This window comes from Porites lutea, chromosome 9 (assembly GCF_958299795.1).
Source record: "Porites lutea chromosome 9, jaPorLute2.1, whole genome shotgun sequence".
In the NCBI taxonomy this organism is placed as follows: domain Eukaryota; kingdom Metazoa; phylum Cnidaria; class Anthozoa; order Scleractinia; family Poritidae; genus Porites; species Porites lutea.
Window position 1 is genome coordinate 3893053 of NC_133209.1, and position 27537 is coordinate 3920589.

Consider the following 27537-nt stretch of genomic DNA (forward strand, 5'->3'; position numbering starts at 1 on the left):
CGGGTGTAACGCCGCGCAAAATAAAAGACTTGTGTACCAGTTTGCTTGGGTTCTCTGGAAACCTTGACAACCTTTGTCTCGAAGACTTTCTTTTTGCTTTCGCATATGATGGTATCATATGATGGTACTGCAAGACACGTTCGTCGAATCACAAGATTCCTAAGGTCCAATTCAAGCATCGAATTTCTCATGTTCCGAACTTAATTCCTATTTCAGTCGACTAAAATAGTTAATGAATACGGCATTTTATTCAAACGAACTTAATTCCTATTTTAGTCGACTAAAATAGTTAATGAATATGGCATTTTATTCAAACGTCGAATTTCACTCTGTTCGCTGTCAATCTTCCCAGTCTCTCTAAATGAATCATAATAATTAACTATAATTCATGCATTAAACGCTTTAAGTTCGGCACATGTGAAATTCGACGTTTGAATCCAAAGTCGAACCTAAATCGAATCTTTGACTGTTTCAGTCGCAGATACTGCGAAAGTCGCATTTAACATGATTTAAACAGTCGAATTTAATTGATTCAAACGTCGCACTTCACACGTTTTTAACTGTCGCGTTAAGTTCGGCACATTATAAGTAAGAGAAAACAATTGCTTGCGCGAAGACATTTATTTTTTCAACAGCAGCCGCGGCTGTAGAGTAAGTTGCCTGGCTCGTCTCTCCGATGACATAACGCATGCGTGCTCTACTCTGACCAAAAGCGCGATAGACTGACGAGTAGTCACCATTTTTCCTCAGGGACAGTAGAGCGAGCGAAAGACGAGCGCGCGTGAAAAACGAGAAGGGAAATCTATCTTCCTTAGACTTTGAAATGACACACATGCAAGACATCCACATTCGTATAAACTACTCTGAACGAAAATATGGTTACAAGAAAGGATTACCGTAAATTAGTTGAGCTTGAGAGTGTCGTATTCTGGGTGCAGGAAATAGGTTGTTCAACGCTGATGGATCTTCTCGTTGTCAAACAATAATTTTTTCTTAAAAATTTATAAAATGACCTTCTGGCTTTTAGTGGTAACAATTGTTTTGAGGAATAATTCACTGAATTATCTGAAACTATTGAGGAAAGCGCGCGTGGTTACACTTTCCCGCATTTCCTAGAAGCAACTCGAGGCTTGGAGTGACAAAATAAATTCCTCGTGTATGCTGCGCTTAAGAGTGAAGAGGAATGCCGGCAAATCTATGGTCTGTGATTTTCACATGACTTTAATTTTACCATATCTAATCTTTTTTCTATTCGGTCGACAATAATGACTCCGCCTATAGTGACAAATCTTCTTTTGTTTGGCTTTCAAATGACATGGACTACGGACTACACTCCCGCAATTCATCAGCAACAGTCGGCTGAAGAGCAGTCGAGTGAAAGGCGTCACCACCTGGCTCTGTCTTGGGCTGTTCGTTCATGTCACGATCAACTGAGAAGTACATCTGGCCGGGAGGCTGCCTGTGCCTGTGATATCTGTTAAGCTGTCAATTAGAAACACTGTACCGAATTGTCCGTTGTGGCTCTGGGGGTCCTGATATGATATAGGATGGAAGTTTATTCCAACTTTAGTAGGGCGATTTCAACATGGTGCGGGGGACAAACATCGAACAATTGTTGCAATTACAGTATGCGAACTGTGATGTTCGTTGCAAGCACACAACACAGTCAAAAATGTATAGGGCAATGTTCAATGTGGTAAAAGAGGAGGTTTAGAGGAAACACAATGGACCTGCAAGCTCTTAAAACTGTATTTGGTTACCGTAGTGATTTTTGCTATAAGCTAACCCTACTTTTTGGAAGAACTTTTATCTGTCTTCAGTTACTATAAAAACGACAAAGTCTCAAGTACGTTTTTAGCTGGAGTTTAGCCCCAGGGCGAGACTTATTTTCTTATAAAACGGATTTAATGCTATTTAGTGATTAACGAGACCGTGAAGTTCGTGTGTGGCTTTGCTGTTTCTCCCTCATGCCAAGTCTCTCACCAGCCACTCGCTGAAAGAAATGCAATTGCATTTCAAGGCAGGAGGCAACAAACAAGTACCTGGAGAAAGTAACAGAAAAATGAATACAGTCAAACCTCTAGTAAGCGATCACCCAAAAAGCGAAGACTTGGTGGTCGTTTGCGGGACGTGATTGCTTACAAGGATCGAGCCACAAAGGGGTTTCTTCCGAGAAGAGGTCCATACTCATCTACTTAAATTTACGGAAGATAATTTATTGCAAGCAATTTCTAGTTTAAGACATGTGTAGTTCCATGTTACTGCTAGAAGTTTTACGTATATCATGTATACACTGAGCAGCATAGTACATACAACGAACATAGAGATCATACACCAAGTGGTCGCTTAGAGGAAAAAGAGGTCAAAAACAATAGAAAATTGTAGCGGAGCTCTCGCGCACGCAGCGGAGCACCATGGGTAAGAAAATCTATCCATCCCAGAAAATTTGGTAATCACGTGACCGTACACTGACCGAACGACCGTACGCACCACAGGCATACCAATGTAAAATAACTCAATCAACAGGTAGGGCAACCCAAATACAGCTCGAGGTTATTTTGTCGGGAAATCGCATAGCTACCCGCGTATTGTAAAGCAGAGACAACTAAAGAGCCAGTAAAGACAAAAAACGGAAAGGGGAAATTGTTTCTGTATCCGTGTTGTCTAAAGTATTAAGCGTAGATTAATTGTCATGTCCACAAATTTGCAATATAGAGCAAGAGAAAGAAAGAGAAAGTAGGAGGCGGGCCAGCGAAGCTCAATAAGAGAAAGGGTGACAGAGATCTAGAGCGAGAGATTAAAAAAAAAAACATAGGGGACATTTTTTTGTTAGAAGAACAACATGAAAATTTTGTAGCGGCCTTCGCCGTTCAGCATTGCTCCATTTTATATTTTCTTTGAACAAACTATAAATATTAGCGAGAACTTTGCTTTTAGCCCTGGCTAAAACTATATATTATAACTGTCATTCCCTAAAGTGGTCGCGGTAGCTTACAGGAGGTTTCAACTGTAAGGCTTTGTCTAGGAAAAGTCTGGTAGTTTGGAGAAGCGGTCGCTTATGGGAGGTGGTTGCACATGGAAGTTCGACTGAAGTTGCCCTTCCTTTTGATATTTCTTCACCGCACAAGTTTTTGACCGGTAAAGTGTGCAAGGTTTTGAACTGTTCAGAAGTAGGCCAAAACTTTTGACCGGTATGGTTTCATTTTTACGCGCAGTCGTGCAAACACTTGAACCGTGCAAAGTTTTGCACAATGTGCGAGGTGAAAGCCTGGAGCTTAGTTTTGCACATTTGGTGAGTCGATGTGTCATACATGACGACAGTTTTCTTCTATCCGTTTTATTTTGGACTCTCTTCATGGTGAGACGTTGGGGTGTCCGCACTCCGCGGAACAATTTTTTCCAGAGTTTTCAAGATACTTTTCAGTTAACTTTTTGGCCGTGAGCTCCTCGTCATATTTGTTTAAGAAGTCTTTCAATCAACTCCTTCTCCTGCCTAATTTCCGTTTATAAGAAGCAAACGGCCACCATTTTGGTTTTACCGCAATAGACCTTATTCACGATGCCCGCCATCTTTGAACGCGCTTAAGGACTGATGGGATAAAAGCGATGTCACTTGGTTTCTCAGGGGGCAAACAAGTGGTAAGTTTTTCCAATACAAGAAATCGCGGTCGAGTTTGTTTATTCTTTACAACAGAAAATAAACAACTTTTCATATTAAAGACAGTAATGGTAAATTATGGGTGGAAGTGATCATTTTTACTTTTTCTGGACTCAGCAGCGACCGTAGATGTCCTCACAGCAAGCAATGGGAAGTCAATTTTGTCGAAACTCAAACCGTACATTTTGCGTGACCATTAAATCATCGTTTCGTTTTGAGAGAATAAACAAAGTCGACCGCGATTTCTTGCATTGGCAAATTTTACCTTTTGTTTGCCCACTTAATGAAATACCAGGGGACATTGCTTTTATCCCATCAATCCTAAAGCGCGTGCAAAGATGGCGGGTATCGTGAATAAGGTCTGTTAGGACTTCGTTCAACACGATTGGTTTGAGATTCAGAAAAGCCATTCTAATACTGAAACTATTCTCACTGCATACCAGCGTGCAAAGAAAGTCGTGTCCGATATCCCGGGGCTAGTGGAATTTGCTATTGGGCTAGTGATTTTTGTTTTCAACTTACCATTCAAATTACAAAAGGATTGTAATCAATTGGCCAATCAAAAAGGGTTTTGGGGCTAGTTGAAATGACTTGTGGGCTAGTACATGCTATCTACAGTTTGCCCTAATGGCAGGCTGTAAAACTGACTTTCTTTGCACCCTGATACACAATCCACCGTACCTAAAAAGATGGCGACTGGTACATTTACCCACAGTTCTTAGCGCATCAAAACCATAAAATTGCTCATAAAAACGCACAGAAAAGTTTTATAAAATTCAAACCTAGGATAGGCAATGTTGCTATTACATGGAGAAATTTCGCCCCCCCCCCCCCCCCCCCCCGCAACCCAAAAAAATATATATATGACTATGTGTAATTGGCTGTGTTAGGTTCGAAAGGAATTGTGGTAAAATGTACAGCCGCCATCTTTTTCCGTACGGCGGATTGGCGCGTGAAGCGGGAAATAAGAAACTCCTTTAAATTCCGTCGTGTCGGGCCTGCGCGCTGGTGGCATGACGTATTGCGGCCCTTGGTTAGAATTACTCAGTTTTTGCATGCCTCTTGGCCAGTTCAACGGAGTTCAGTGGAAGTGACTTCAAGGTTTCGCCCCTCCCATCTCTCCTGGTGGCGGTTGACGTCGTATACCCTCATCATTCGGTACGCCCATTGTCTTGGTGGTGGCGTCTTCCTCCCATAACTAGGGACCTTACGATCTGACAACGGCGACATCCATGAAAACCTCGCTGAAAAATAGACTCCGCATCCTTTCAAACCATTTCGCGAATATCCCAAGTCGCCAGGTACTTAAAAGAAGGGAATTTATGTTGGAGCTGAAGAGAGGGGCCGCACCCGAGTTCAGACAGAGGTGATATAATTTACCGCCTTGCCGTTCCCGTCCTCAAAAAAAGCTTAAAATTTCACGTCGTAGTCGTGCATAGATGGCAAAGAAATGCACAAAAAAGCGTGCAGAGTTGTTGTTTTGCTAACTAAACCTATTGCTTTTTGACGTTGTCGTTACCGTCGCCGTCGTCGTCGTCGTAGTTTCGTAAAGTCCCTACTTAGTTCCCCGTGACGGGACAATGAGTATGCAGTGCAAATATTATACTGCGTAAATCTTTGTACGGACTCGTGTAAACAGTAATGCAATCTGTACAGAATTTGCACAGTTCCGTGTCCCTTTTTCAATTTTCGTTTGAGTTTGCATTTAGATAAGAGAAAACTTTTAAAAGGATTGCTTTGTCAGCATGGTCAGAAAAGCCAACTTTGGCACTGACTGGTAAATGACGAAAACTGATTGACCACTTGACCCGATGCACTAAATCCTATAATCTTATATAATCGCCATTGACAGTGATTGATTGTTTAACAGGTGGGTTCAAAAAGATTAAGTTTAAAAGACTTTTTAATATAAATAGAGAGGAGTATAACATTCAAGTTTTTTTGTGCTTCACAAGCTGTGTTGCGCAGACACAGAAGTGGTCACCGGTAACAACAGGTTTTCGTTAAATAAAAGCCGTTTTACGTCCACATGGTTTTCAGCAAATCTTACTACAACGAACTGTCACGCTTAGCAACCGTTTTAAACAACGCTACTCTTGTCTTTGCAATAAGAATTCGCCGCCAGGTACGAAGGAATGGTATTACATCTTAAGTATAATACGTTAATTATGAAATAATGGCAATAAAAATATAAAGCAACGATACAAAGACTGGATCGATGAACTTGCTTCGATAGTATTCTCTGTTTAACTCATTCAAAACGTCAATTATAATTATAACGTGCAGGTTCTGTTTGGTAGCGAGAATATCTGGCCGCTAAGCAAAGTCTCCTGTAGAAAAAAAAAACAATAAGTGATGAACCATGCCAGGAAAGATTTAACACATTAGAGAGTTTCAGAATCACGTTTACAGCAAACGACCGGCAAAAACGTCAGATTCAAATTGAGAATTTCTCAAATTAGGAAATAAACAGGTAAAAACTGTACCAATAATTCTTATTGATGAACTTGACATGAAATTAAACTACTAATCTTTGAGTTGATATAATGAACAGTACATGAAAAGTAAAGGGAAAACTTGGTCACGCGGTACAAATTTACTTTTGCCGTTTCCCGTGAGGTAAACGTGACTCTAATTGAAAGCACGGAATTCTCATAGCAATCCACCTGCTATACAGTTTGTTTTAAGAGACTTAACAAAGCCATAACTAATGTGTAACATCTCATATTTTTACAGTCTAAAGCACATTATCACAGTTCGCCGTACCAGGGGGACAGAACGACGAAAGACGAGGTTCTTCGTGTGCCATTTGCTGGGCATATGAACGGTTTCTCTGTCCAGAAAACAAGCCAGTCAAGCAAATTCCAACGTAAATGATATAATCTACTTAGGCAAGGGAGCCCTTTATGTTCTATTAAATTAGGTAAACAAAAATGCATTAAAAGCCAAAGTACCCTCTGCGATTACCGTCACAAAAATAAGCCAGTGCCAAAAAAGCACTAACCTGCAATTAATCTTCTGCTAGCCTGCTAACCTCTCAACCTAGCCTTCCGTTAGAAGAAAGCATAGACGAAAGCTGGCAGTCCATTATTTTTTCCTAAAATTGTCAAGATCCTTTGCCAATTTCAAGAGGCCACCTTCTCGGTTTCACATGGTGAGTGAAAACTAGGAATATGGGAATCACGATGATGGCCTCTCGAATTCGGAGATCAACCTTGTTAGCCGCATGAAAATATCAGCCACTATTAACAGTCTAAAAGAAAAGGAAAAAGTTTATATGTTTATATGAACACATTATCAGAGAGGTTAAGCTTCACGGTTAGGTCAAACGGCAAACGCCCCGTGACCAAGTTTCTCATTTTCTTGTAGTTTACTGTTCATTATTTAAACACATAAATTAGTAGTTTCACCCCACTTTTTACCCATAAGAATTTTTTTGAGCAGTTTTTAATGAGCTCATTTTCTATTCTGAGAAATTCTCAACTTGAATCTGACTTTTACCGTTTGCCGTATACGAGAAGCTTAAACTACCTATCGGGAGTGCATCTGAAAAGGGGCGTAGGCGAGGCCAGCATAGCAAACAAGCACAGGCCCCCTTTTTTCTAGCGATTTCTTCTCGAGCTTCTTACCACTTTCTAAAAGCGTGGGCCCCAATTCATTGCACTCACGACTTCCCATTTACTACCTCGTAAAAATTTGCTCATAAATCCGGTGACTAAACGTGTATTTACTGAAAGAGTATCACTTTAATAATCAAATACAGAAGCCGGAGGCTGAACCTCATACAACGTTTTTTAACTTTATCAGCTCTCAAATAATTCTCCTTGGCATAATCTTGATTTTGATTTCAGCTGATGCTATGAAGATTCCAAAGCTTTCATGGGTTTCATAGCGCAGGAAAAATGCGTGCAACTACATAAAATTATCTTAACTCTATTTTTAGTGGTTTCCCTCCGTGTGTTAGTAAAACCACATCCCAGTATCGCAAAATAGATTGCAAATAATTTTTCCTGTAAAATCAAATACACTTTTACGCGGAACAAAGGCAAAATTCACAATTTTTAGTTCAATATTATGCCCGTAAGCTACTACCTATAATTAAGTTGTAATTTCTAGCTGAAATACCATTTGCAAGTTAAGCAAACTATTGACCGTTAAAGTAATTGAAAAAGGCGTTTCTCCTTCCCGTTGACGTTGTTTAAGAATTGGGGTTTACTGCAGTTTGTCATTGTCAAACATTGATATTACAAGGTGAATCAACACTCGCTTGGTGTTCCTATAGGTGCATGGTATATACAGAGAAAGTGGCTTAAAATAATTTCCTAGAAGTATCAAGCCATTTGTATTTTAATTCAAAAGAACGAAATGTGTAATTTTTTTGTTTTTCTCACTGACTAATTCCTCAATCGAAACGTGGTCATTTCAGTGCAAACTTAAGATAAGGTGATGATTTAATATCACTGATAAAATCTTATAAACTATACTCCCAGAGCACTGATCAGCAACGCGCAAGTTTTATGTCCTACTTTCCTCGATATGTTTCTTAAGGATGCCAGGAAGATTCTAACGTTCACTTTTATATATTTAGTGAAGACAAGTTTCTGCATCCTGAAACGATCCACGCGTGTCCCTTTGAGAAGTTTCCTTGTGAAATAATTAAAGTAAAAACATATTGGAGATAAGAACTATAATTAATTTACTTGTTTCCATTTTTAATTTATTTTTCAAGCCAACAGAAAACAAAAAATCTGCAAATACGCTGAAAAAGCAATAATAGACGAACGAAACAGTTGGACTGTAGGACGAGCGATCATCACACTTGAAGTGGAACTAAACCATTCGTTAACCGCTTACAAGAAAACCACTGATAACCGTGAAATATACCAAACCAAAGATATTACCAGATTCGCAGCCCTATTGACTTTGCGGATCCATTTAAGCTGTTGGGCTCGACCTTAAGCTAATTTCAAACCCTATGTGTGTTGTGGAAATGGCTTGTGAGAAATAAAAGAGGGCATTTTCTATTTTGAACCTTGTTGTGTATACCGGTTCGTTGTTAAACACAGCACCTGCTGGCGCTTCTTGCGGAGAATAGCAGCACCAGCTCTGTGAATTCAGGTTACCAGGGGTTCCATCATTGTTTTCTAAATCAAAATAGAATGTGCGATTTCGCAACAAGTTAAGAAGAACCTCTAATTTCGAAAAAATCTCTTTAAAAAACGTAGAGAAATGAACTAAGCTGCTTCCGTCGGCTTCTAATCCAAAGGCATATCAACAATAAAGTCAGAATCATTTCTTATTTCATCGCTTGATCTAATCAGATTTTCTCTAAATAAGACTGGTTTGTCGTTACGGCCTGAGTTACTTTGAATCGCATTTTTCCTTACATTTACAATCAAAGGTTTTTCTGACGAGTCGCTTATTACGCTTCTATCTTATTGGCTGCGGCGACATAGTAAATAGAAAACCTTTTTTCTTATGAGAAATTGCAGAACCACAGGGGACACCAAAAATAGGTGGAAAGAGCTGTGATAAGATGAATAACTAAATCCGTTTGAAGGAAGAAATGATAATTAGTTCTGCCTTAATCAATAAAAGGAAAATATTCGTTAAAAACATAGTACGACTTCCCTTTCTGAGATATGTTTTAGTCGCAGCAACAAAAATATTGTCAATTTCGTACCTTTGAATGTCCATCGAAATAATTTCGTCTTCTGAGGGCGTCCTTTGCGGTTTTACAATTTAGCTTTACGGAAAATTCATCTTACTGTACCACCATATCGCTTTTTTTTTAGTTTTGCAGCACTTTCCTTAATCTCCTTTAGTTATTTCGACACATTTGTTCTTTCCTGTTTCCGTGGAAGCGCTGCAAAGATTTGTTAACCTTGATAGCGCTGGTATGCATACATGAATATCGCTGCACCTCGAAAACTGTTCAGTTATGTACGGTCATGTACACACTGGCAAGACCGTCTATTTTTAATGGAATACTTGATAGAGTTTTACATAATAAAAGTGAAAAACATTAATTTTTACTGTGAGACGCGTTTGCTACTGCTAGCGTTAAGGTTTAAAAGAAAGCGGGGAAGAAAGACGAGAGGTTCATTTACGTTGACAGGATTTTTAGATGCCGAGCACCGAGAGTTTACAACATGGAGGAAAATCTAACTTGGGAGTCTCCTCTGTTGTATCAAACCACGCGTCCTTGGATCGTGGAATCACCAAAAGAATGGGGCTAGGGCTGGCTCGGTAGCGTATCCTACATTTTCTTCTTTTTATCGTAGAATTGAATTTTTTTTAGCGTCTGTTTGGGTTCGTGTTTCTCCGCTTAGATCTCGAAATAAATTCAAATGTAAGCAATTAGCATTTTATCAGCAGAGTATTGAGAAAATTGAAAATTTGCATTGACAATCATTTTCGCGCTGGGAGATGATTATTTCAACAGCGAAATGGACCTAGTTATAAACCACGCTCCGGTTTGGCAAGCCTTTGAGAGGCGTATGTTAAAAATACAAATTAAAAGATTCGCGATTTTGGTTTGGCCATAAAACGAGAATTCTCGTATTTTTAGAACAAAAGGCAGCTGGAATTGACATCTGGTAAACATGGCTTCATTTGTTATCGTCTTCATTATATCAGACCAATATGGGCATTAGAATCACAACGATTTTCATTGTATTTGTAATTCACCTAAGATAAGCTTTTCGAGAAGGGAAGCTAGCGATTAATAGTATATAAGTAAAGCGTTCGTGGTTCTCTACAAAGCACTCTAATGACGGAATTTCCGAAATTTGTTTTCGATTCAGTGGTATAAATCTGCAATAATCTCGAGAGATCCTGAATTACGTCAAAGGAAACCTAAACATTTTAAGTCGATGCAGTATAATCGCGAGCAAAGAATTTTATCGCAAAGAATGGAATTATAAACCTAAATAGTTTGAATGGAAATTCTGCCTTATCCGTTACCGTGACGAAAAAATAGCTGGGTCTTGCGGACTAAGTATATACTATACAGCCAGGTTCAATCATAAAATTAAGGAGTTTTTTCCTCTTTAGCGAGTGAACCTATTAAGCGAAGGGCGGAGCGCAGAGAACCTGTCACGTTTAATTTCTAGTTATACAGTTGCAGTGTTTTGAAGATCGGGCCTTGCTTTGCATGAGAACCGGAAAGTTCTATCGCACGCGGAGTAATCAGGTAGAGAAATAGATAAAAATAAATAGCAGTTTTCGCGTGATTGCATGAAACAAATTTCCCTTTGCACAAACAAGTCGCAAGAAAAATGATTGATCGCTTTTTCAATAAAGAGCGTAGTTAAAACTTGACAACAATACGTCCAATTCTGTTTTCTGTTAGTTTCACTTTCTTGGAGTTTACCATCATTAGCTCGACGAAGTTTGTTTTGTTTATATTAATTCTTAACCAATGAGAAGTTATAACAGTCGTAATTATCTCTCTTCCAGCCGAACTCATTAATGTAGAGCTTAGTTCATTCATCAAGCTAATTCTACGCGCCAGAAAGATTTTGGTTTCGCGGCCAATGGCGCTGTAGCAATGGCCCACCCCTTACACGTGTGTGGCGTGTGCCAAACAATAACCCGATTACACTTGAATTGGAAATTGCCAAGAAATCGCGCTCATTGGCTCTTCTCTTTATTGAAGGGAGAGTGTAAGTGCGTTAATGAATTTTAATAAAGGGATTAATTGTCTCAAGCCGATTTGTTGGTAAAAAAAATGTTACACCTCGGTACACAACTTCACGCATGGTTACCGCTTGGAAAAACGCCTCAAAAATCGCCGAAACGAAAACTGCCACAAAAAGCGATAAAAGCGATTCTGCCTTTAAATTCCACAAGTAGTTTTTACCGGTCCTAATCTTGTCGGACAATAAAAAGATACCCGTAACTGGTGATTGCCGAAATTTTTGTTATCAGTTTCCCCCCGCAGATGTTTCATGAATGAGTTATTTTTTCCCAGCGAACCGGGTCAGCCCAGAGTTAGAACTCGCGACCGTGTCAACTCAGGCAGGTTCAGCTGCCGTTGTACGCACGCGCAGAATTAATTTTTAATCTACGCGTGCGCAAGGGGGTGGAAACAGGTGCATGTGAAGTGCAAATGTTGTTAACACAATGATAATGATTGTCTCTTTCTTTACGGGCACTCTGACTGCATTTAAGAACATTTTCACGCCATGCTAGTAGGCTTCAGTTCGCCGTGAAACGTCTCCGAGATGAATCGCGACAGTTTACTGAATAAGACGCTTAGTCCTCCTCTTTCATCTCGAGTACCTATTTCGCATTCTAATGGTATTGCTTACTCTAATTCTTCGTTTTCCGGAGGCCAGATGAATGAGCCAAGCTGGATACCCTCGATTCGTGGATCTACTCACTCGGTATTTATTCTGAAATTTTATTTGATGCTTTTTGTGATATTTGCGTCCGCGCGCCCGCTTGTCGGTCTCGAGTACTGGCGTTCGCTCGCTCGCCCGCATCGGCTCTTTGGCGCTTTTTTTTCGCACTCAAAAAAATTCTTGCGCTTGATAGACTATAAATAACTATTTTTTCCTCTTCTTGTTATAGCTGTCTTTGCCGTCAAGATCTAACAACCTGGTATGTGATAAATAAAATAAATACAACTTGATCGAATTCATTTCCGTTAGTCAATATTACACTCGGGTGCTCAAACATCGATCCTCTCTTCCTGCTTATAGATTCCTCCAAGTGTGTTTGATGGCTTCGACGACGCGCACCTACTCTCTACGTCGCAGCTCGAGCCTATTCCGAAATATCTCTCCACGAAGCCGAGTAAGCCTTCAGGATTTGCAAGCCTGCACAGCTATCACTCAACTCACTCGCACGATACGAGCACGTACGATGCTCACGATATTCTGGATCAGATCTCGGCCTCACTACAACCAACAGTAAGCGAGTCAGCTTTTGATAAACCGTTCGAAACGCCATCGCCGATAACCGCCACGCCTGCTCACTCTTTACACTCAGCTCTCCATTCTGCTATCAGCGTGGCAGCCAGTAGCGACGATGTTATGAATCCTAGAGAGCTAGAATGGTTTGCAGAACGTTTCAAACAAAGAAGAATCAAGCTTGGCGTAACCCAGGCAGACGTTGGAGCTGCACTAGCCCATTTGAAAATCCCTGGTGTGGGCTCGTTGAGCCAGTCAACGATATGTAGGTTTGAGTCTCTTACACTGAGTCACAATAATATGATGGCGTTAAAACCCGTACTGACAGCATGGTTAGAAGAGGCTGAGAAAGCGTACAAATTGAAGAATACAACAAGCCAATTTCTTCCAAATTCGGATAAAAAAAGAAAGCGAACATCGATCGGTGCCGCTGAGAAGCGTTCACTGGAGGCCTACTTCGCCATGAACCCGAGACCTTCAAGCGACAAGATTGCGTCTATCGCTGAAAAACTGGACCTTTCAAAAAATGTCGTGCGGGTATGGTTCTGCAACCAACGACAAAAGAAGAAAAGAATGAAATTTTCCGTCCACTAGAGATGAAATATTATGGAGGAAATTCTGAAATTTCCTGCCGGAAATCCCCTGTAAAATGGCTCCACGGATGGACGGTACTTTGTGTGGATGAATGTATTGAGGAGGCCGGTCCGAAACGACAGAGTTGGAGAAAATTACAAATGGTGATTTTATTTATACCCTAGACTGAATTTTTAAGTCAATGAATGAAGCAAGTACTGATTTTTATTGCTGTTACTATTAAGCTACTGACTGAAGTCTAAAAATGCGATAGTTCGCGGCTATCTAATGAAAGGACGCACTCGAAATTGATAGAAATTACCTCGTCTGAAAAGCGCGGAAGCCCTTACGAACGGCGATGGAAGACGTTTCGTTATCTTCGAGAAATTATCGCGAACAGCTTAACAGCCCGCAGGTAAATAATATTCAGTGTATACCCTATTAGCTTAACAACGAAGAGAAAAAATTCCGAAACATAAATCACTTCCGCTTAGAGTAAAATTATTCATCATCCATTTTGCCACAATTTCACCGGAGTAACGATCGAAGTTTCGATTTTAAGGCCCGAGGTTTAGATGATAATAAGGCCCGAAATGATTTGGCGGGCTTTACACCTGTTTCACTTTGCCAAAACCAATTTCCCCATTTATGAAAAGTTGAATTTATTACTTGCAATTTATGTAAATTTGGAAGTTCTTTGTGAGGAAAAGCCGTTAAGACGTTATTAGTTTGGCATAGAATCTGAGGAGAGATAGCAAATCGTTAAATTAGGCTAAAACAAATACGAAAACGTCCACCGCTTTTCAAACGGTTTTTCTTCAAACAGAACTACCTCACTGACATCAATTACGAGCCCGGGTTTGGCTTTGTTCACTGGTGCAGTCCAATGAAAGCGATCCTTTTAATTGCTTGCAAACACTTCAGTAGAGAGCCTTTACTACTAGATAGAAATAATGGCGTAGGCCCGGAAAGTATATGTATTTAAATATATATTTTGAAATTTTATATGTCGAGGAAACTTTTATGAATTAATCTTATGGTGTATATTTATTAAAGCTGTACAAATTTTCTCGCTAGCACCATAATTTAAGTCATTTTCTGAAATTCAATTTCATTGTAAGTCGCTGGTGCTGCGGAAATGTCTTCGATGTTTTAAGTTATTTGAAAGACCGCATAAAATGAAAAACCAGTCTTCAAAGTTTACAGATTTGTAATGAATATTGCTTAAATAGGCGAGAAGTTTTAATAAACTGAAGTTCGAGGAAAACGGTGAAGAAAGCCTTTTATTTGTTTTGTTTTGCGTTGAGCGCCGGTAGCAGACCACCCGTTTGTCCATGATTTCCTTACGAGGAACATTATAGTAAAGCTTCTTTGATTAAAGCGGGCTTTTTGTCCCATCGAACTGGCTGTTTGAAAAACAAAACGCGATTTCAAGCGGGAATTATCGATTGAAGAAGGAATTTAGCTATTGAAAAACGACGTTTTATTTTATAACTGAGCGACAGTTTCGAGTTATTTTGTTTGCGAGATTATATTATAAGCCAGCAAATAGGAAAAGTAAATTAGGAGGCGCAGCTTTAGGAAATTCATAGCTTCTTCTCGGACAGAGAGGAAAAGGCTTTCGGACACCAGCGCACAGCATTACATAGTTCCAAGAAGCTAAGGGGCATGACGTGGCTGATCATTACAACTCTTGTATTCTAGTGAGCTTTCCTATCGAGTTTTATTTGCTACGTGAAACGAGGGAATCGGCGAAATGAATCGTGATATTTTCTCCTTTTCTGTGGAAAGGAGATGGTTTGGTTGGAAAGTAATTATTTCATTTACGGCAGGTGTATTGTGTGAACTTAGCAATCTCCCGCTAGCATTTTCATTTCAAGATTTCCCATACGCACTTAAACGATAATTTCACAGAGTAAGATGTATTTAGAAGTTCTGACCACAGTTTACGTAATCGGGTTTCGAGTGGATTTTTTGGTGCCATGGCTTCTTGGAAATTTACGTGTCGCTATTCAACTCACAAACAAAACAAAGCTGAATTATGTGGAACAGATCTGATGCCGTCTTTAACACCTTACTCGAGAAGAAACGAATTTTGAATCCGGTAAATAGCTTTCTCTAAACTATAGGCACGTGTAGCTTCTGTCAAAATTTCAAATTTGCTTCAATCGTCGGTAGATTTACTACACTTTCTCGCACGTTATTCGAGTCACCATTTCAAGAGGGTCGCACGTGCTTGTTTATAAATGATACTATCAAAAGTTTTATCCCTAAAAAGCTAATTACTCAGGAGCCACATCTACAGCAAAGGGGCTGATAAAACAAAGCCAAGCCCTCGGGGAAACAAACTCTACCGACGGTTCTAAATCTAAGGCAGTTTTTACGGAAGCGTCGTTTTTAAAAAAGCGAAACAATTTTAACGCTAACAAAGCACCACACGAGATCATTTCATATAACAAAGGCGAATATCTTCGCAGCTGTTGTTGTAGTACACACGAGCAGCGTCTCCAAATAATACTCTTCGTTGGAAAGACTTAATTAGAACTCTTGCAATAAATCATTTTCCCGTTGCCTTGAATAAACAAGGCAGAACATCCTTGGTTGTTTTCATATCTTGAACGGAAATGCAACGACCAACTAAATGAAGACTGAATGCGCAGGTATTTGCTTTGGTCAGCATCTTCAAGAACTTCATGATCAGAAAAAAATTAACTATCAAAGGGGAGGCAATTTTTAACAGTTCTAACGCCACTTTGACAGAGCTCGCCAATTAGACTGAGCTACTTGAAGAAATGAATTGAATGGTGTACTAGAAAACGATGAGCTGCTTTCCTTTACATATCGCTCCACTGAACTATTTCAAATTAGAGAAAAAAAACGAATTGTAATAGATGTGCCACAAGTCACGAAAATAAACTTTCTTAAACCAAGAACCATAAGAGATATGACTAAAAGTACCGCAGAAAAATAAACAGAAAACAGTATTCGATTGGTGACAAAAAATGAAAAATGAAGCTAAGGGCTATTACAGCTATGCATAACCCAAGCTACTTAAGTATGTGACAACTTGATAAAAAGAAAATAAGTCGGTAAAATAAACTTTTAGTCGCCTCAAGGCTGATTCCTAGAATGACAATGAGGGATCTCTCTTCATTGCGAGAGCTTCCTACAATATTGTCGTACTTTCAACTACACTAGGGAGTTTTAGAAACCAATGTGAAATGAGACTAGAGTGCCTTTGGATATATAATTTTTATTTTCACTGCACACGATAAAAATCAATCAAACTTGAACTTTAAAAATTAGCAAAACTCGGCGATTTTTAGCACTCAGAATGAAAAAAAATAGTAGTAATTTTGAACACGCGCCTTAACGCTTGCCCGAAGAATCTCTGCCTGAGGTGAAAACGCTCTTGTTTTGGAAAACGCAATAGTCAGCTGTGAAAAAGAACCGCATATAAGCGAAACCTATAACACCTGTCGAATCAAGAATCATAACATTCGCTTGAAGAGAGATGGATAGATAGACTTTCTTAAAAATAAGGATAATTGAGCGATCATTGCCTAAAATTCTGTATCGTCAAAAAGCTTTTAGACCAACACAATTTACTGCATTTGGCAAAAGTATCAGAAGTCCTTACAGTTACTTAAAAGTGTAATCGCTTTCACATTTCCATGAATTACTCGTTATAGAATCGAATACAACCATATTCAATCTACAAGTTAATTTTTTCAACGATATGTTACAATTGAGAGACAAATTTCAATTTCCACGAGAAAGGAAGAATCTGTCGATACTTCCTATTGCATTGAACTGTAATAGGAAATTCGTTTCAATTGATTTTCCCCCCAAACAAACGGAATTCATGATTATACAACCCGGGAGGTAACACAAAAATAAAAACAAAGTAAATAATGGTTTTCATACTGCATAAAATTTGTCTTTTTAACCTTTTCCTACAAAATATTCGGGGTTATAAGAAAATGAATCCACGAAAGCATCAATAAATGCCTGGCTTCACGCGTTATTGAATGCCTAATCTGAAATTTCTACAAAACAGGTCTCCCTTGAAAAGTGGTAACTCATCACTAAAAGCCTAAGACGGCCATTTTGAACATATCCTTCGCATACGAATTAAAACAAACTTAGTGTTCACATGCAAAACTACTACTTAATAAAGAGCTTCAAAGTCTTTTAGTGCCCAGTGGCATTTTTGCAAACGAAAATCGAACAACGAAAAAAAAAATTAAGATAACATGCTTCGTTGAATGTCCTTCTCAACCCCGAGTGCTTAACATACCTTTACGAAGAAAGAAACTTCGAACACAAAGATAAGAGATTCGTAGCAACGCTAGCAGCAGATAAAATTAGCCACGTACTTAAATATTTCATGTTAACATTTGGAAGCTACAAAATTTTAATTATGTAGGAATACGAATCTGATGCAGTAGTAAAGAGTAATTGCTGAATGACTGAGTGAGTGCAGGCCACTACCATCCAAGAACAAAATGGCGTCGGTCACTCACGCATGTGAAATTTGAAAATTATATCCACTGTTTTCCATGTGAAGACCGGCCTTTCTCCCTAAAAATAATACTGCAGCTGTGACTTATTTCTATCAGTTGCATGTCTCATAGAGACAAAGAAGCTGCTTTGCTAATGCCTATCTTGGAAAAGTATGATGGGTTCACTCAGTAGAAAAAACTTTCATTATAACTTGCCTACCGAGTAACATAAGGCAGAAATTGATCGGTTATTCAGCTGTCTTGTAAAACAGCCACGGAAAAGTGCAACAGCTCACGGACGGGTACAAAGAGATCATTTAAGAGAAAAGGAAGAAGGAACCTGATATGTCTTAAATTCAAATGCTTTCAATTTTCTCCAATGAGTGCTTTCAGTGCACAGGTGAGTGCCATGTTGCAGTGGCGGCATGTCTTTGTCTATTAGTTTGGTTCTTCTTTAAGATTTTCTACTGGTTTATTGACTGTTGAATGCTTAAAAGCTAGTAAACTTTAAACTAAAGATCAGTATGATGAAATTTTAAAGGGTTTAAAGCGTTTATTTATTGATGTACGCGGGTAAGCCGCAAAACGGCAGAACAAAACGAGTAGAGCTTTCATCACTTGAGATTTGCATGGTGGCAAACCCATCAGAAAGCAGGTTTCTTTGAATTTCTCTCGTTGGCGATTCGAGCTTGAAGGCGTCAAACTGACGCTTATATTTGGCGCTGTACGAGCATAGTCTTAGTCGCTATGAAATGTGTTATAATTTGTACACAAATTAAGCATTTAAAGGAGATGAATTTCTCGAACTGCCGAAACAAAGGACGTCAATTTTCTCCGCCGAGCTATTTATACCGAAGCTCAGTAGTAAGGTAAGAATCCAGTAGTTTTGGTAAACCAAGCATAAGACAACGACATTTTTCTCATTTCTTTACAGACTAGTCACTAGTAATTAGACAATCTGGCAAAAAATATCTAGATAACAAGCAAACATTCAACCATTATTTAGCATTTACTGCTGTCAGAGAGCGAAACAAAGAGAGACAGTATATTCATCAATACTTCAAATTACCCATTCTAGACTCGCCAATTCTTAAGCTAAAAGCAAATTTTTCACAGACTGCCTGATAATGAAGTGACTATAAAACACCTTGGAATGAAATGTTAATGATGAACTGTATATCAAGCTTTCGCCACTTTCTTTTTTATTGCGACTATTCAAGCTACAATTAACAAGCTTATTCATCACAATTCTACCTGCCTCGTGACTACATCGGCCAGTGATCCATGGCTGCTTAAAAAACACACAAATGTGTCCAACCTCGTAAAGTTGGTCTAATTTTAACGAATTGGGCAACAATTACACTTATTTCCCACATAGGCAATATCAATAAGCATGTAGTCGGGTACATCATGATGATAAACGATACAACTTGCAATGGCTCTTACACAGTCTATATGATTATATTGTCGTGCTCCAAGACATTTTGCGTTTAAAAATACGGGCTATATAGAGGGAAGAAATACATAATACATCAGATCTATATTGTTAAGCAAATAGACATATATTTTTGTGTTTTAGTAAAAACATTATCACCTGATACTACGAACGTGAAGGAAAAACCACCACTTGCGAGGCAAAAGAATTAGGAGGAAAATTGTATTGTAATATCACAACTACCCCCCACGAATATTACAAGGATATAGGACAAAACCTTGAAACACGAGTATGAAGCTAGGTCTAGATACAAAACTGAAAACAAAAACGACCACTTCACATAAAATTTCTTTGTAAAATCTCTTTATTAACACAAGACTGAAACCACGAATGCAACCTATCAATTTCTTTGAAACGACTCGTTTGAAATGCTCCTTGATTATCAAAGTTACCGCAGGCTAGAGAAGACATTTTTTCCAATTTACAGTCATTTCATGCGCTGCAATGCAGGCTGTTTACATTTGAATGCTTCAGTCACTCCTCAGTTCAATAATATGGCGCCCATTGTAGCCAAGGAACCATAAAAATGTTTTGGTAGATTTGAGTAATACCTGTTGTATAGACTAATCGGCCACCACATAGCAAAGCATCGAGCCACCTGCAATGGGAAACCGCCTCACGTGCTTTTGTTTGACATCTTCAAGAGCCGGCAGAAAAAGTAGTCTTTCATGTCTTCGGATAGCTATATATATATATATATATATATTAACCTGATCAGCCAATTTTCTGTGCATTGAACGACATTCTATTACTGATTCATCTTCATTTCATTTACAACACTGATCAGTTCGATTACCAATAATGAAACTGAGTATACAAATATAGTTATGCGTTGGCCGTAAGCCTCAGTAGGATCAAAGTCCTCGTTTTCTCTGTATAAGTCAGTCACCTTAGTTTTCGTTGGCATTATTTATTGAGTGAAGACTTTAATAAAACGCGGATATTATAAGGCTATTAGCTCGAGAGTCTCATCAATTGTCAGGCAGGAATAGCAAAAGCAAGTCTCATATGCTTTTCTGTGGTTTATTCCGTTTCTGAAAATTATAAACAATGGAAAATCTTAAACGTTTCTAAATGTCATTTTTGTCAAATAATGGCACATGTCAAAAAACAGGTCATTGCATGGATGGACGAAGGTTCTTACAACATGTTTCATATTGTTTTCAATATTATTTAAACACCGTTATGTTTAAAGGGACAAAGACCTAAAACTGGTATGTAGATGACTATAACAATCTAAATCAACGTTTATGGTAACATAAGTGGCAATAATTGCAGAAATCCTTGTGAAGAGACTGATTAATATGCTCGAGGCCGGCACGAATGCCTGGTCATATCATCTTTGGACGTAATATACAAACATTTCTAGTTCTCACATGTTTCCATCAATAGTGGCTTGGAATGTTTACGCTGTCCAAACCCTGTGTTCTTTTAAATTCCTTCCACTTAACTTTGTTTTCACTGCTGCCATGTGTTTTATGTGGTCAGTAAAAATTTGTTCACTTAAGAGGGATTTTCTTCCAAATAACAATAGAGTAACTTGTAAACTTGCCAAATTTCGTGACTTAAAATTTAAAAGATTCTTCGAATCTCTGTGGTAACGGACATCCAAGAGTCCATATATTTTACCTCTCTCAAGATATTGGCTATTAATTGGTAAAATAATTAAAATCAGTTTAGGGTTATTTTTTTTACTAGCGGGTTCTGTGAACAGCATTTAACTCCTAACAAAGTTATGTCTAGAATATTCATCTTATCATTGTTCGTGACTCCGTAATAATATTAGAAACAGTCGCGGAGACTCCTTATAAGGTGAAGGTCTTAAGAACCGCTTCCATATAATCTGGTCTAAAATGTTCTCGCTGAACTGAAACAGTATTACAAAAATTTAGCTAAAACGTTCAAGAACAGAATCAAACTTAAACATACTACTACGGCGATTACTGTTTAATCTGCTTTTAAACTATGGTTTGTATTACCATTGCTTATTGAGTAATCATATTTGAAAAGACCACAAAATTCTTTGAGTTAACTATATAACTATATTTGAAAAGAATACAAAACTCTTTGAGTTAACTAAATAACACGGTCCTTTAAAGTTCCTTTTTCACTTTAGCACTTTATGCATATTCCATCTCATCAAGCCACTTACTGATTATGAATATAAAATATATATTTTTGAATCTATTTTTTTCTCACAATATTTTCTACAAGCATTTGTATGGAAAGTGCAAGACATCAGATAGATTAGTTCAAATTTCTATCCAGTGGATGGTACAATTTGCCTGGTCTCCATTGCCTTGATTTCATCAGAGCTCGCTCGAAGGGGAGAGTGGCGTCTACATCAAAACATAATTCAGCTGGAATTCCAATCCCATTGAGATTACTATAGACTCTTTAGGATTTTTATCTTTAAACAACATAATTTGAGAGGATCACTGTGAAAGTAAAAAAAAGCAATCGGACAAACGTTTGACCAACGCTTATTGCCTGTCCGTTAAATAACGATTTAACCGTTGGATAGCATTTGTCGCCCTACATTCGTCGTCATTTGTCGCCAGCTAGAAAACAGTCCGGTATTTAAAACTTTAAAATTCCAAAAAAACAAAGGCACTACATGATAATGCTGTTTCAGAAACAATTCACTTTTTGCATCTTTCGAACGTAGGTATTTACTTGAATTCAGATTGACGACACATGGTGGCTTGAGAAATTATCTAACTTTCGATCGTTAACGGCTTTATCTACAGCCATTTATCTACGATCATCTGCAAGTGAATTGGAAACGTAAAAGTTACTTATAGGCATCAAAGCGCGCTATACTCCTCGCGCTGACAGAGACTGCAGGTGATAAAAGAAAGAACATTGGCTCGCTTTGCTGGCCTATATGTAGCCGTACCATCCCTCCTTCCGTTTTCTCCCCGTGGGGGGACGGGACGGCTACACGTACCCTATCGCTTTGTACCCGTGAACACTATGATTCAAATTTGAGAAAAAAACAACCTTACTAGTTCCATATTAGAATATTTCAAAACGGTTAACTTAGGTAAGCTGCACAGTAACAGACTCGAAGATGCTAACTATTATAGTTCAGGCCCTAGTTGTTCAAACGTTGGATAGCGCTATCCACCGGATAATCGCTATCCTGCGGATAGCGTTATTGATTTCCTTAATACTTATCCGCTGGATAGTGGTATATCCAACGTTTGAACAACCGGGACCAGAAGTAAAACAGCCGGTGCCATTTATATAGGACACACCTAATTTACCAGAATAAAAGCCGCAGCGCTGATTTCATTTTCGGTTCTTCTGTGCGGCGCTTGACTAAGTGTAGCACTAACGAATTTTCATACTTTCGCGAATAGCACTACTACACATTTTCCCTCTTTTCCTTTTCTTCAGCGAAAGATGCTTAGCAGAGATCTAATTCCGCCCCATGTAAGGAGTCACATCAACATTAACAAGTGTTAAAAAAACAATGAAGATCAACTAGCGCTGCTTTGTTGAAGGGGGGGAGGAGCTGCGGCGCATATTCGTGGGGATGCATATAATAAAATTGCCCTAAAATACGGTAAGAAGGTTATCTTCGTGAATGCGGTAGGGGCCCTTAAACAAGAAACTTTCTTCCGTTAGACGAAATTTCTCCTAATCCAGGTGTTCAAATGCACGTATTAGGCTTTCTTTTGGGCCGGCTAGGAAGCGAACGGAAGACCTGAAAGAAGAAGGTCGCTCTTGTGTCCCCTCTCTGGCCCTAGAAACGCCTGGCCTGTGGTTACAGACTACGGCTTAAGATATTATCTTTGGCGGACAATTTTAGCTCAGTACTTTTTTAAGGAATATTTTTTAACGAATATGGCGGTTAATGTACATGAAAGATGGCAAAATACAACCAACGGCTTACGATACGCTTACAAAAGGATTGCGGCAGGTAATATGACTACTAGTCCGTGTATAAAATTGGTTCCTTTTAAAGCAATGTGTTTAAAACCATGGAGAACCATAAACAAGCGAATTCAACTATAGCGAGCGTTTATATGAGAAAATAGTTGACCCCTTTGCACGTGCCAAAAGCTTATAACTGCGCCTGCGCATACTCTGATTTACTCACCGTGACCGAGTGAACCCGACTGGACGAGCCAAAGTGTCTATACGGAGAAAAGTTGCCCCGGGTAGGAAGATGACCCTACCATCGAAAAAGGGGGACCCGGTTAGGCGGTTCACCCTTCCATTCGGGCAAACTTTTAGTTTCTCACCTAAACGGTTCGACAAGTTTTGTAAAGAAATAAAGGAAAAGTTGGCTCGCCCGCCCACCTACCCTTCCCCTATGTCAACATTTTGCCCTAAGTGAGAAGTAAGTGTTATTGTTGGCTTGGAGAAGGGGTATGTGGGCAGTTTCCCAGAAACGTACACCTCGGATCATTATACGTTTGCCCACCTACCCTACCCCTAAGTCAACATTTTGCTCTAAATGAGAAGTAAGTGTTAATGTTGGCTTAGGGGAGGGGTAGGTGGGCAGTTTCGCAGAAACGTATAATGATCCAGAATCATTATACATTTCCGGGAAACTGCCCACCTAAGCTTCCCCTAAGGGACAAGTTTTCTCCATACAAACGGGGCCTTAAGTATGGACCTGAGGTGCGGCGTATTATGAACCCTGTCAGATTCAAAAAGCAAGTTTTGTAATACTACTTCTTCCCACTATTAAATCGATATCTTTTATAATTTATAACTTTACTTCAGTCCTTAGAAGGAAGAAAACAGAAGAGTTTGTCAGAGACGCCTAGCAACAGCGTTATCAGTTAACAAATGGATGTCGACACTAACCAAACAATACCCTGGGTACCAGAGGTTTTTTTCTCGCATGCGACGGGGAGCTTCGTTTGTCGGCCGCAGGCCGACACGTTTTCGGCCGAAGGCCGAACTTTTTAAGACTTGACCGAAACCGGAAACCGCGCATGAAAAGCCTCTGGCACCCAGGGTAACTAAACAAACGCTCTATAACTCAAACCGACTTCTAGCATCGTGAATACAAAGTTTTATTCTATAGTAAATAATCATCATTGGCAATCTTGATCTTTTTCTTTGTTAAAGAAATAAACAGAACCAAAATTATAAAATATGAAAATAAAGGAGAACTAATTTTACTGAGAGTCCATCTTTTTTAATGTTCAGGGTCTACGCTACATTAAAGAAACACTCAATTCACATCAGTTTATCCCACAAAGTTCTTCTTCACAATTTCCAGCAAAAAGGCACACCATCTTAACCATACCGTACCAACTTATTCATTGAAAGGATACACGATCGATAAGTGTGGCAATCCCGAGAAAGTAATCTCTCTAAATTTACATTCATCAACAAGATGGTCCGGAATACAAATTTCAATTTATTTTTCAGTTTTGAGATTCGAATGAAAACGTATCTAGATACCGTTATTAGTTATCCCATAGCAAAAACCAAACTCTTGCCTCTATTGGTCGCACTAATTCTACGACAAGTCCAGCAGTAATAAGCAATATTAAGGAGCTTAAGCAAAGGTGTTTATGAGCGACGCATCTCAACCGGAAGTGAGGTCTTTTCCTATATAATATGACTGGACGCTACCAAATATGTATCGCTAAGTGTCTTTATTCTTATAGAGTCGATTTGGCCGCAAATCTAACCTACACAACTGCCCTGCCCCATGAATGAAAATGGTCCACTTCCGGTTGACGTTCGTCGCTCAAATATGCCTTTGCTTAAGCTCCCTAGGTGGGGTGGGGCGGGGGAAGAATACCAGTATACGACCGAGATTCAAACCTCCTTCAAACGCATAAAGAGGGATCCACTTTCGGGGATGTTATTGAGTAGCCTTGCTTTGAATATGGTCTTGGTAGTAGGCTGATTTGGCAACAGAACGGGAACGTCATTTGACGACGAGAAAGCGCGCGGTAAGGACTAAACTCGACTTCCGGTGCCCCATTTGCAACTGTGCCATTGATCAAGCCAGTTGTTTGATTTGCGCGCGCCATCGTCAACTGGCGTTCCCGTTCTGTTGCTAAATCAGCCTAGTGTCTGTTTACGACGACTCCAACCTCGACATCAAAGGGAGGCAGCTCAACACCGTAAAGACGTTTTTGAGCGACGCAGGGCAATTTTCCCTTTTAACATGCCTTGACAATTCCACATTTGTATGTAACGGTAGTTCCTTCGTTTCTGGTTAGTAAAGTAGAAAATTAAAGTTCCCCTTGCACGCAAAACCTTAGTGAACGAACCAGACAAGTACAATATAGTATGGCGAGACAAAAGCAGTCGTGTACAAACACACGAAAGGAACTCATGCGTTGCTGTTCGCCGATAGGGTACAATAACACAGGAGCCAGCATTGACCGTTTGGAAATGGTCCGGTGAGAGTCGGTACCGAGGGGCTTTTCCGCCCGTACCTAAAAACTTTCGTCAACGCGCCTTTTCTCCCGACCCGACTGACTGCCCCTAGGTCTCCGAGGATGGGTTGACGTGCGTCGCTCAAAGATTCTAAGGGCCTATTCACATGAGCCCGGTTGATCAGGCTGGCCGCTTACCGGGACGAATTTCTATGGCATTTCAGTAACTTAAATACATCAAAACTTAAGATAAAGACAGCAACAAAATTATTACATCAGTTAAATAAATGTTTTGCATTTACATCTATGGGAAAGACGACTGAAAAAAATATAGTTCGTCTCGGCAGCACAACTAACGTCACTCCAAAACTTTAAACATTTGTCAGATTTGTGAAAGCATTTCTGAACCTGTCAAAAAATACTTTTACTCACCCAAGTCTATTTTTGTACTAGTTCATGTCTGGCGAGCAAACTACATCATCTTTTTACACAGTAAAATATGGCAAACTTATCAAAAATGACTAAAACATATTTTTTATGTGATAGTGTTTTGCGGTTTTTCCGCCTCTTGAGTAATTATTTTTGTACTCTTGACTCAATTAAGAAAAGGTGTATAGTGCTTTACCCAATGTAGGAGGCTCAATGTATTTGTAATAAGGGCCTATTTACACAGCCAACTTAATAACTGCCAATGAATGCCATATGCAGTGCTAAAAGAAACAACCCTCCCATTATGTTGTAAATTTTTGATAACTTTCAAAACCGTTTTTGCATCTTAAACAGTTTCTCTCAAAAATTGTTTCTTCGATTTTCTTTGTCTCCTTACTCTTAAATTTGTTGTGTCTCTCAATGTCCTGAGGCATGCGGGCGAGTAAAAACGAGATGTTTGTGTTATGTTTTTTTGTTGCAAATTTTACCTGCACAAAACGATCAATTCACATTAAACATCAACTCGCAATGGGCCTAGGCTTCATTAACCATTCACAGAGAAACATCGGAGGTTGTTAATATGGAAATTTTCAATTCCTGTACATTTAAGTCGGCTTCTAAATTTCGGAAAAAATACTACGTTTTCTCCAGAAAAAATCAGCAGTTTCAAAAGGGTTCTCTTTGTGACCCTGTAACGATCGAGCACTTTATGGGCGGAGTTCATCTAGCTCGATTTCATCGAATCACCCCGGCGACTTTTTAAGGTAATAACGATACTATGGCTTTCTCTTAGTTAACTCCCTATTTAGAGACTAGGAAACATAACAATCTTCCACTAACCTCCTAACCCATTGATGACCTTCTGTCACCAGGAAATTCCAGTTCATATCCAACGTCTTCCGTTAAAATCCTGCTTTAGTACTCATGTCCAGCCGTATAATAATCAACCCATATCCACATCGGTCAATTACCCTGCATAAAAATTGGCGTGTTCAGTTCGTGACGCGTTATGTTAAAACGCTAACCCGGTTTACCAGGAAAAAGTGCACAAGCTCTTTCTATGAACTGTCCATACAATTGTATTCAAGCGCGCGAACAGGGTTTCGCGGCGAATTTCGGCTCGAACGGGTGGTTACGTATTCGAAGACTAGCAGGCAAAACATGATTAAAAATTTGTGAGTAATGGCTTTTTGTGAGTCTCTGCGAGTATAAAAAATTAACGCGTGCTGTCTAGTTTTTATGGCAGACAAACACACCTGTATAAATTGTGAATGAAATTCGACTCCAGTTCCTTGACAACAGTGAGTTCTCAAGGACCAAAAGTAAAGGAACACCACGTATTTGCTTAGCAATTGCATCTTAGTTTTTAAACCGCAAAGAGAAGTTTTGTCTTTCGTCTAGTTTGGGTCCATTTTTTTCATCTTTGACCTCTATTTCGCAACGGGCTATGTAATTGTGTGCCCAAAGTGAAAAGTTTAGAATCATTTGCTCATAATAAATGATTAAAGGCACCTGTTATAATGAGAATTGTGAATAAATTTGGAAGGATCCAAAATTCGAGAAAGTTAAAGAGGCATGATTTCGCGCCGTCAAACCA

The 27537-nt window shown here is 39.2% G+C and overlaps 1 protein-coding gene and 1 long non-coding RNA gene across 2 annotated transcripts; one reads left to right on the top strand and one right to left on the bottom strand.

Annotated features, from left to right (window-relative positions):
- Positions 1–5543: 5543 nt before the first annotated feature.
- Positions 5544–27389, bottom strand: LOC140947204 (uncharacterized). Its single transcript, XR_012166927.1, has 2 exons — positions 26781–27389; positions 5544–5988 (listed from the first exon to the last, which is right to left on the bottom strand). It is a non-coding gene; the product is annotated as an uncharacterized lncRNA (long non-coding RNA).
- On the top strand, positions 9956–13973 carry LOC140947202 (POU domain, class 4, transcription factor 3-like). The gene is made up of 3 exons (XM_073396265.1): positions 9956–12048; positions 12236–12265; positions 12367–13973. Exons 1-3 carry the CDS (start codon positions 11887–11889, stop codon positions 13168–13170), a joined length of 996 nt encoding a protein of 331 aa, XP_073252366.1. The 5' UTR covers positions 9956–11886; the 3' UTR covers positions 13171–13973.
- Positions 27390–27537: the final 148 nt, after the last annotated feature.

Excerpts from the sequence above, each read along its gene's own strand:
- LOC140947202 (XM_073396265.1), top strand. The coding sequence starts at position 11,887 with ATGAATCGCGACAGTTTACTGAATAAGACGCTTAGTCCTCCTCTTTCA. Across the intron at positions 12,049-12,235 it reads TTCGTGGATCTACTCACTCG|CTGTCTTTGCCGTCAAGATC; the intron begins GTATTTATTCTG and ends TTCTTGTTATAG. Across the intron at positions 12,266-12,366 it reads CGTCAAGATCTAACAACCTG|ATTCCTCCAAGTGTGTTTGA; the intron begins GTATGTGATAAA and ends TCCTGCTTATAG.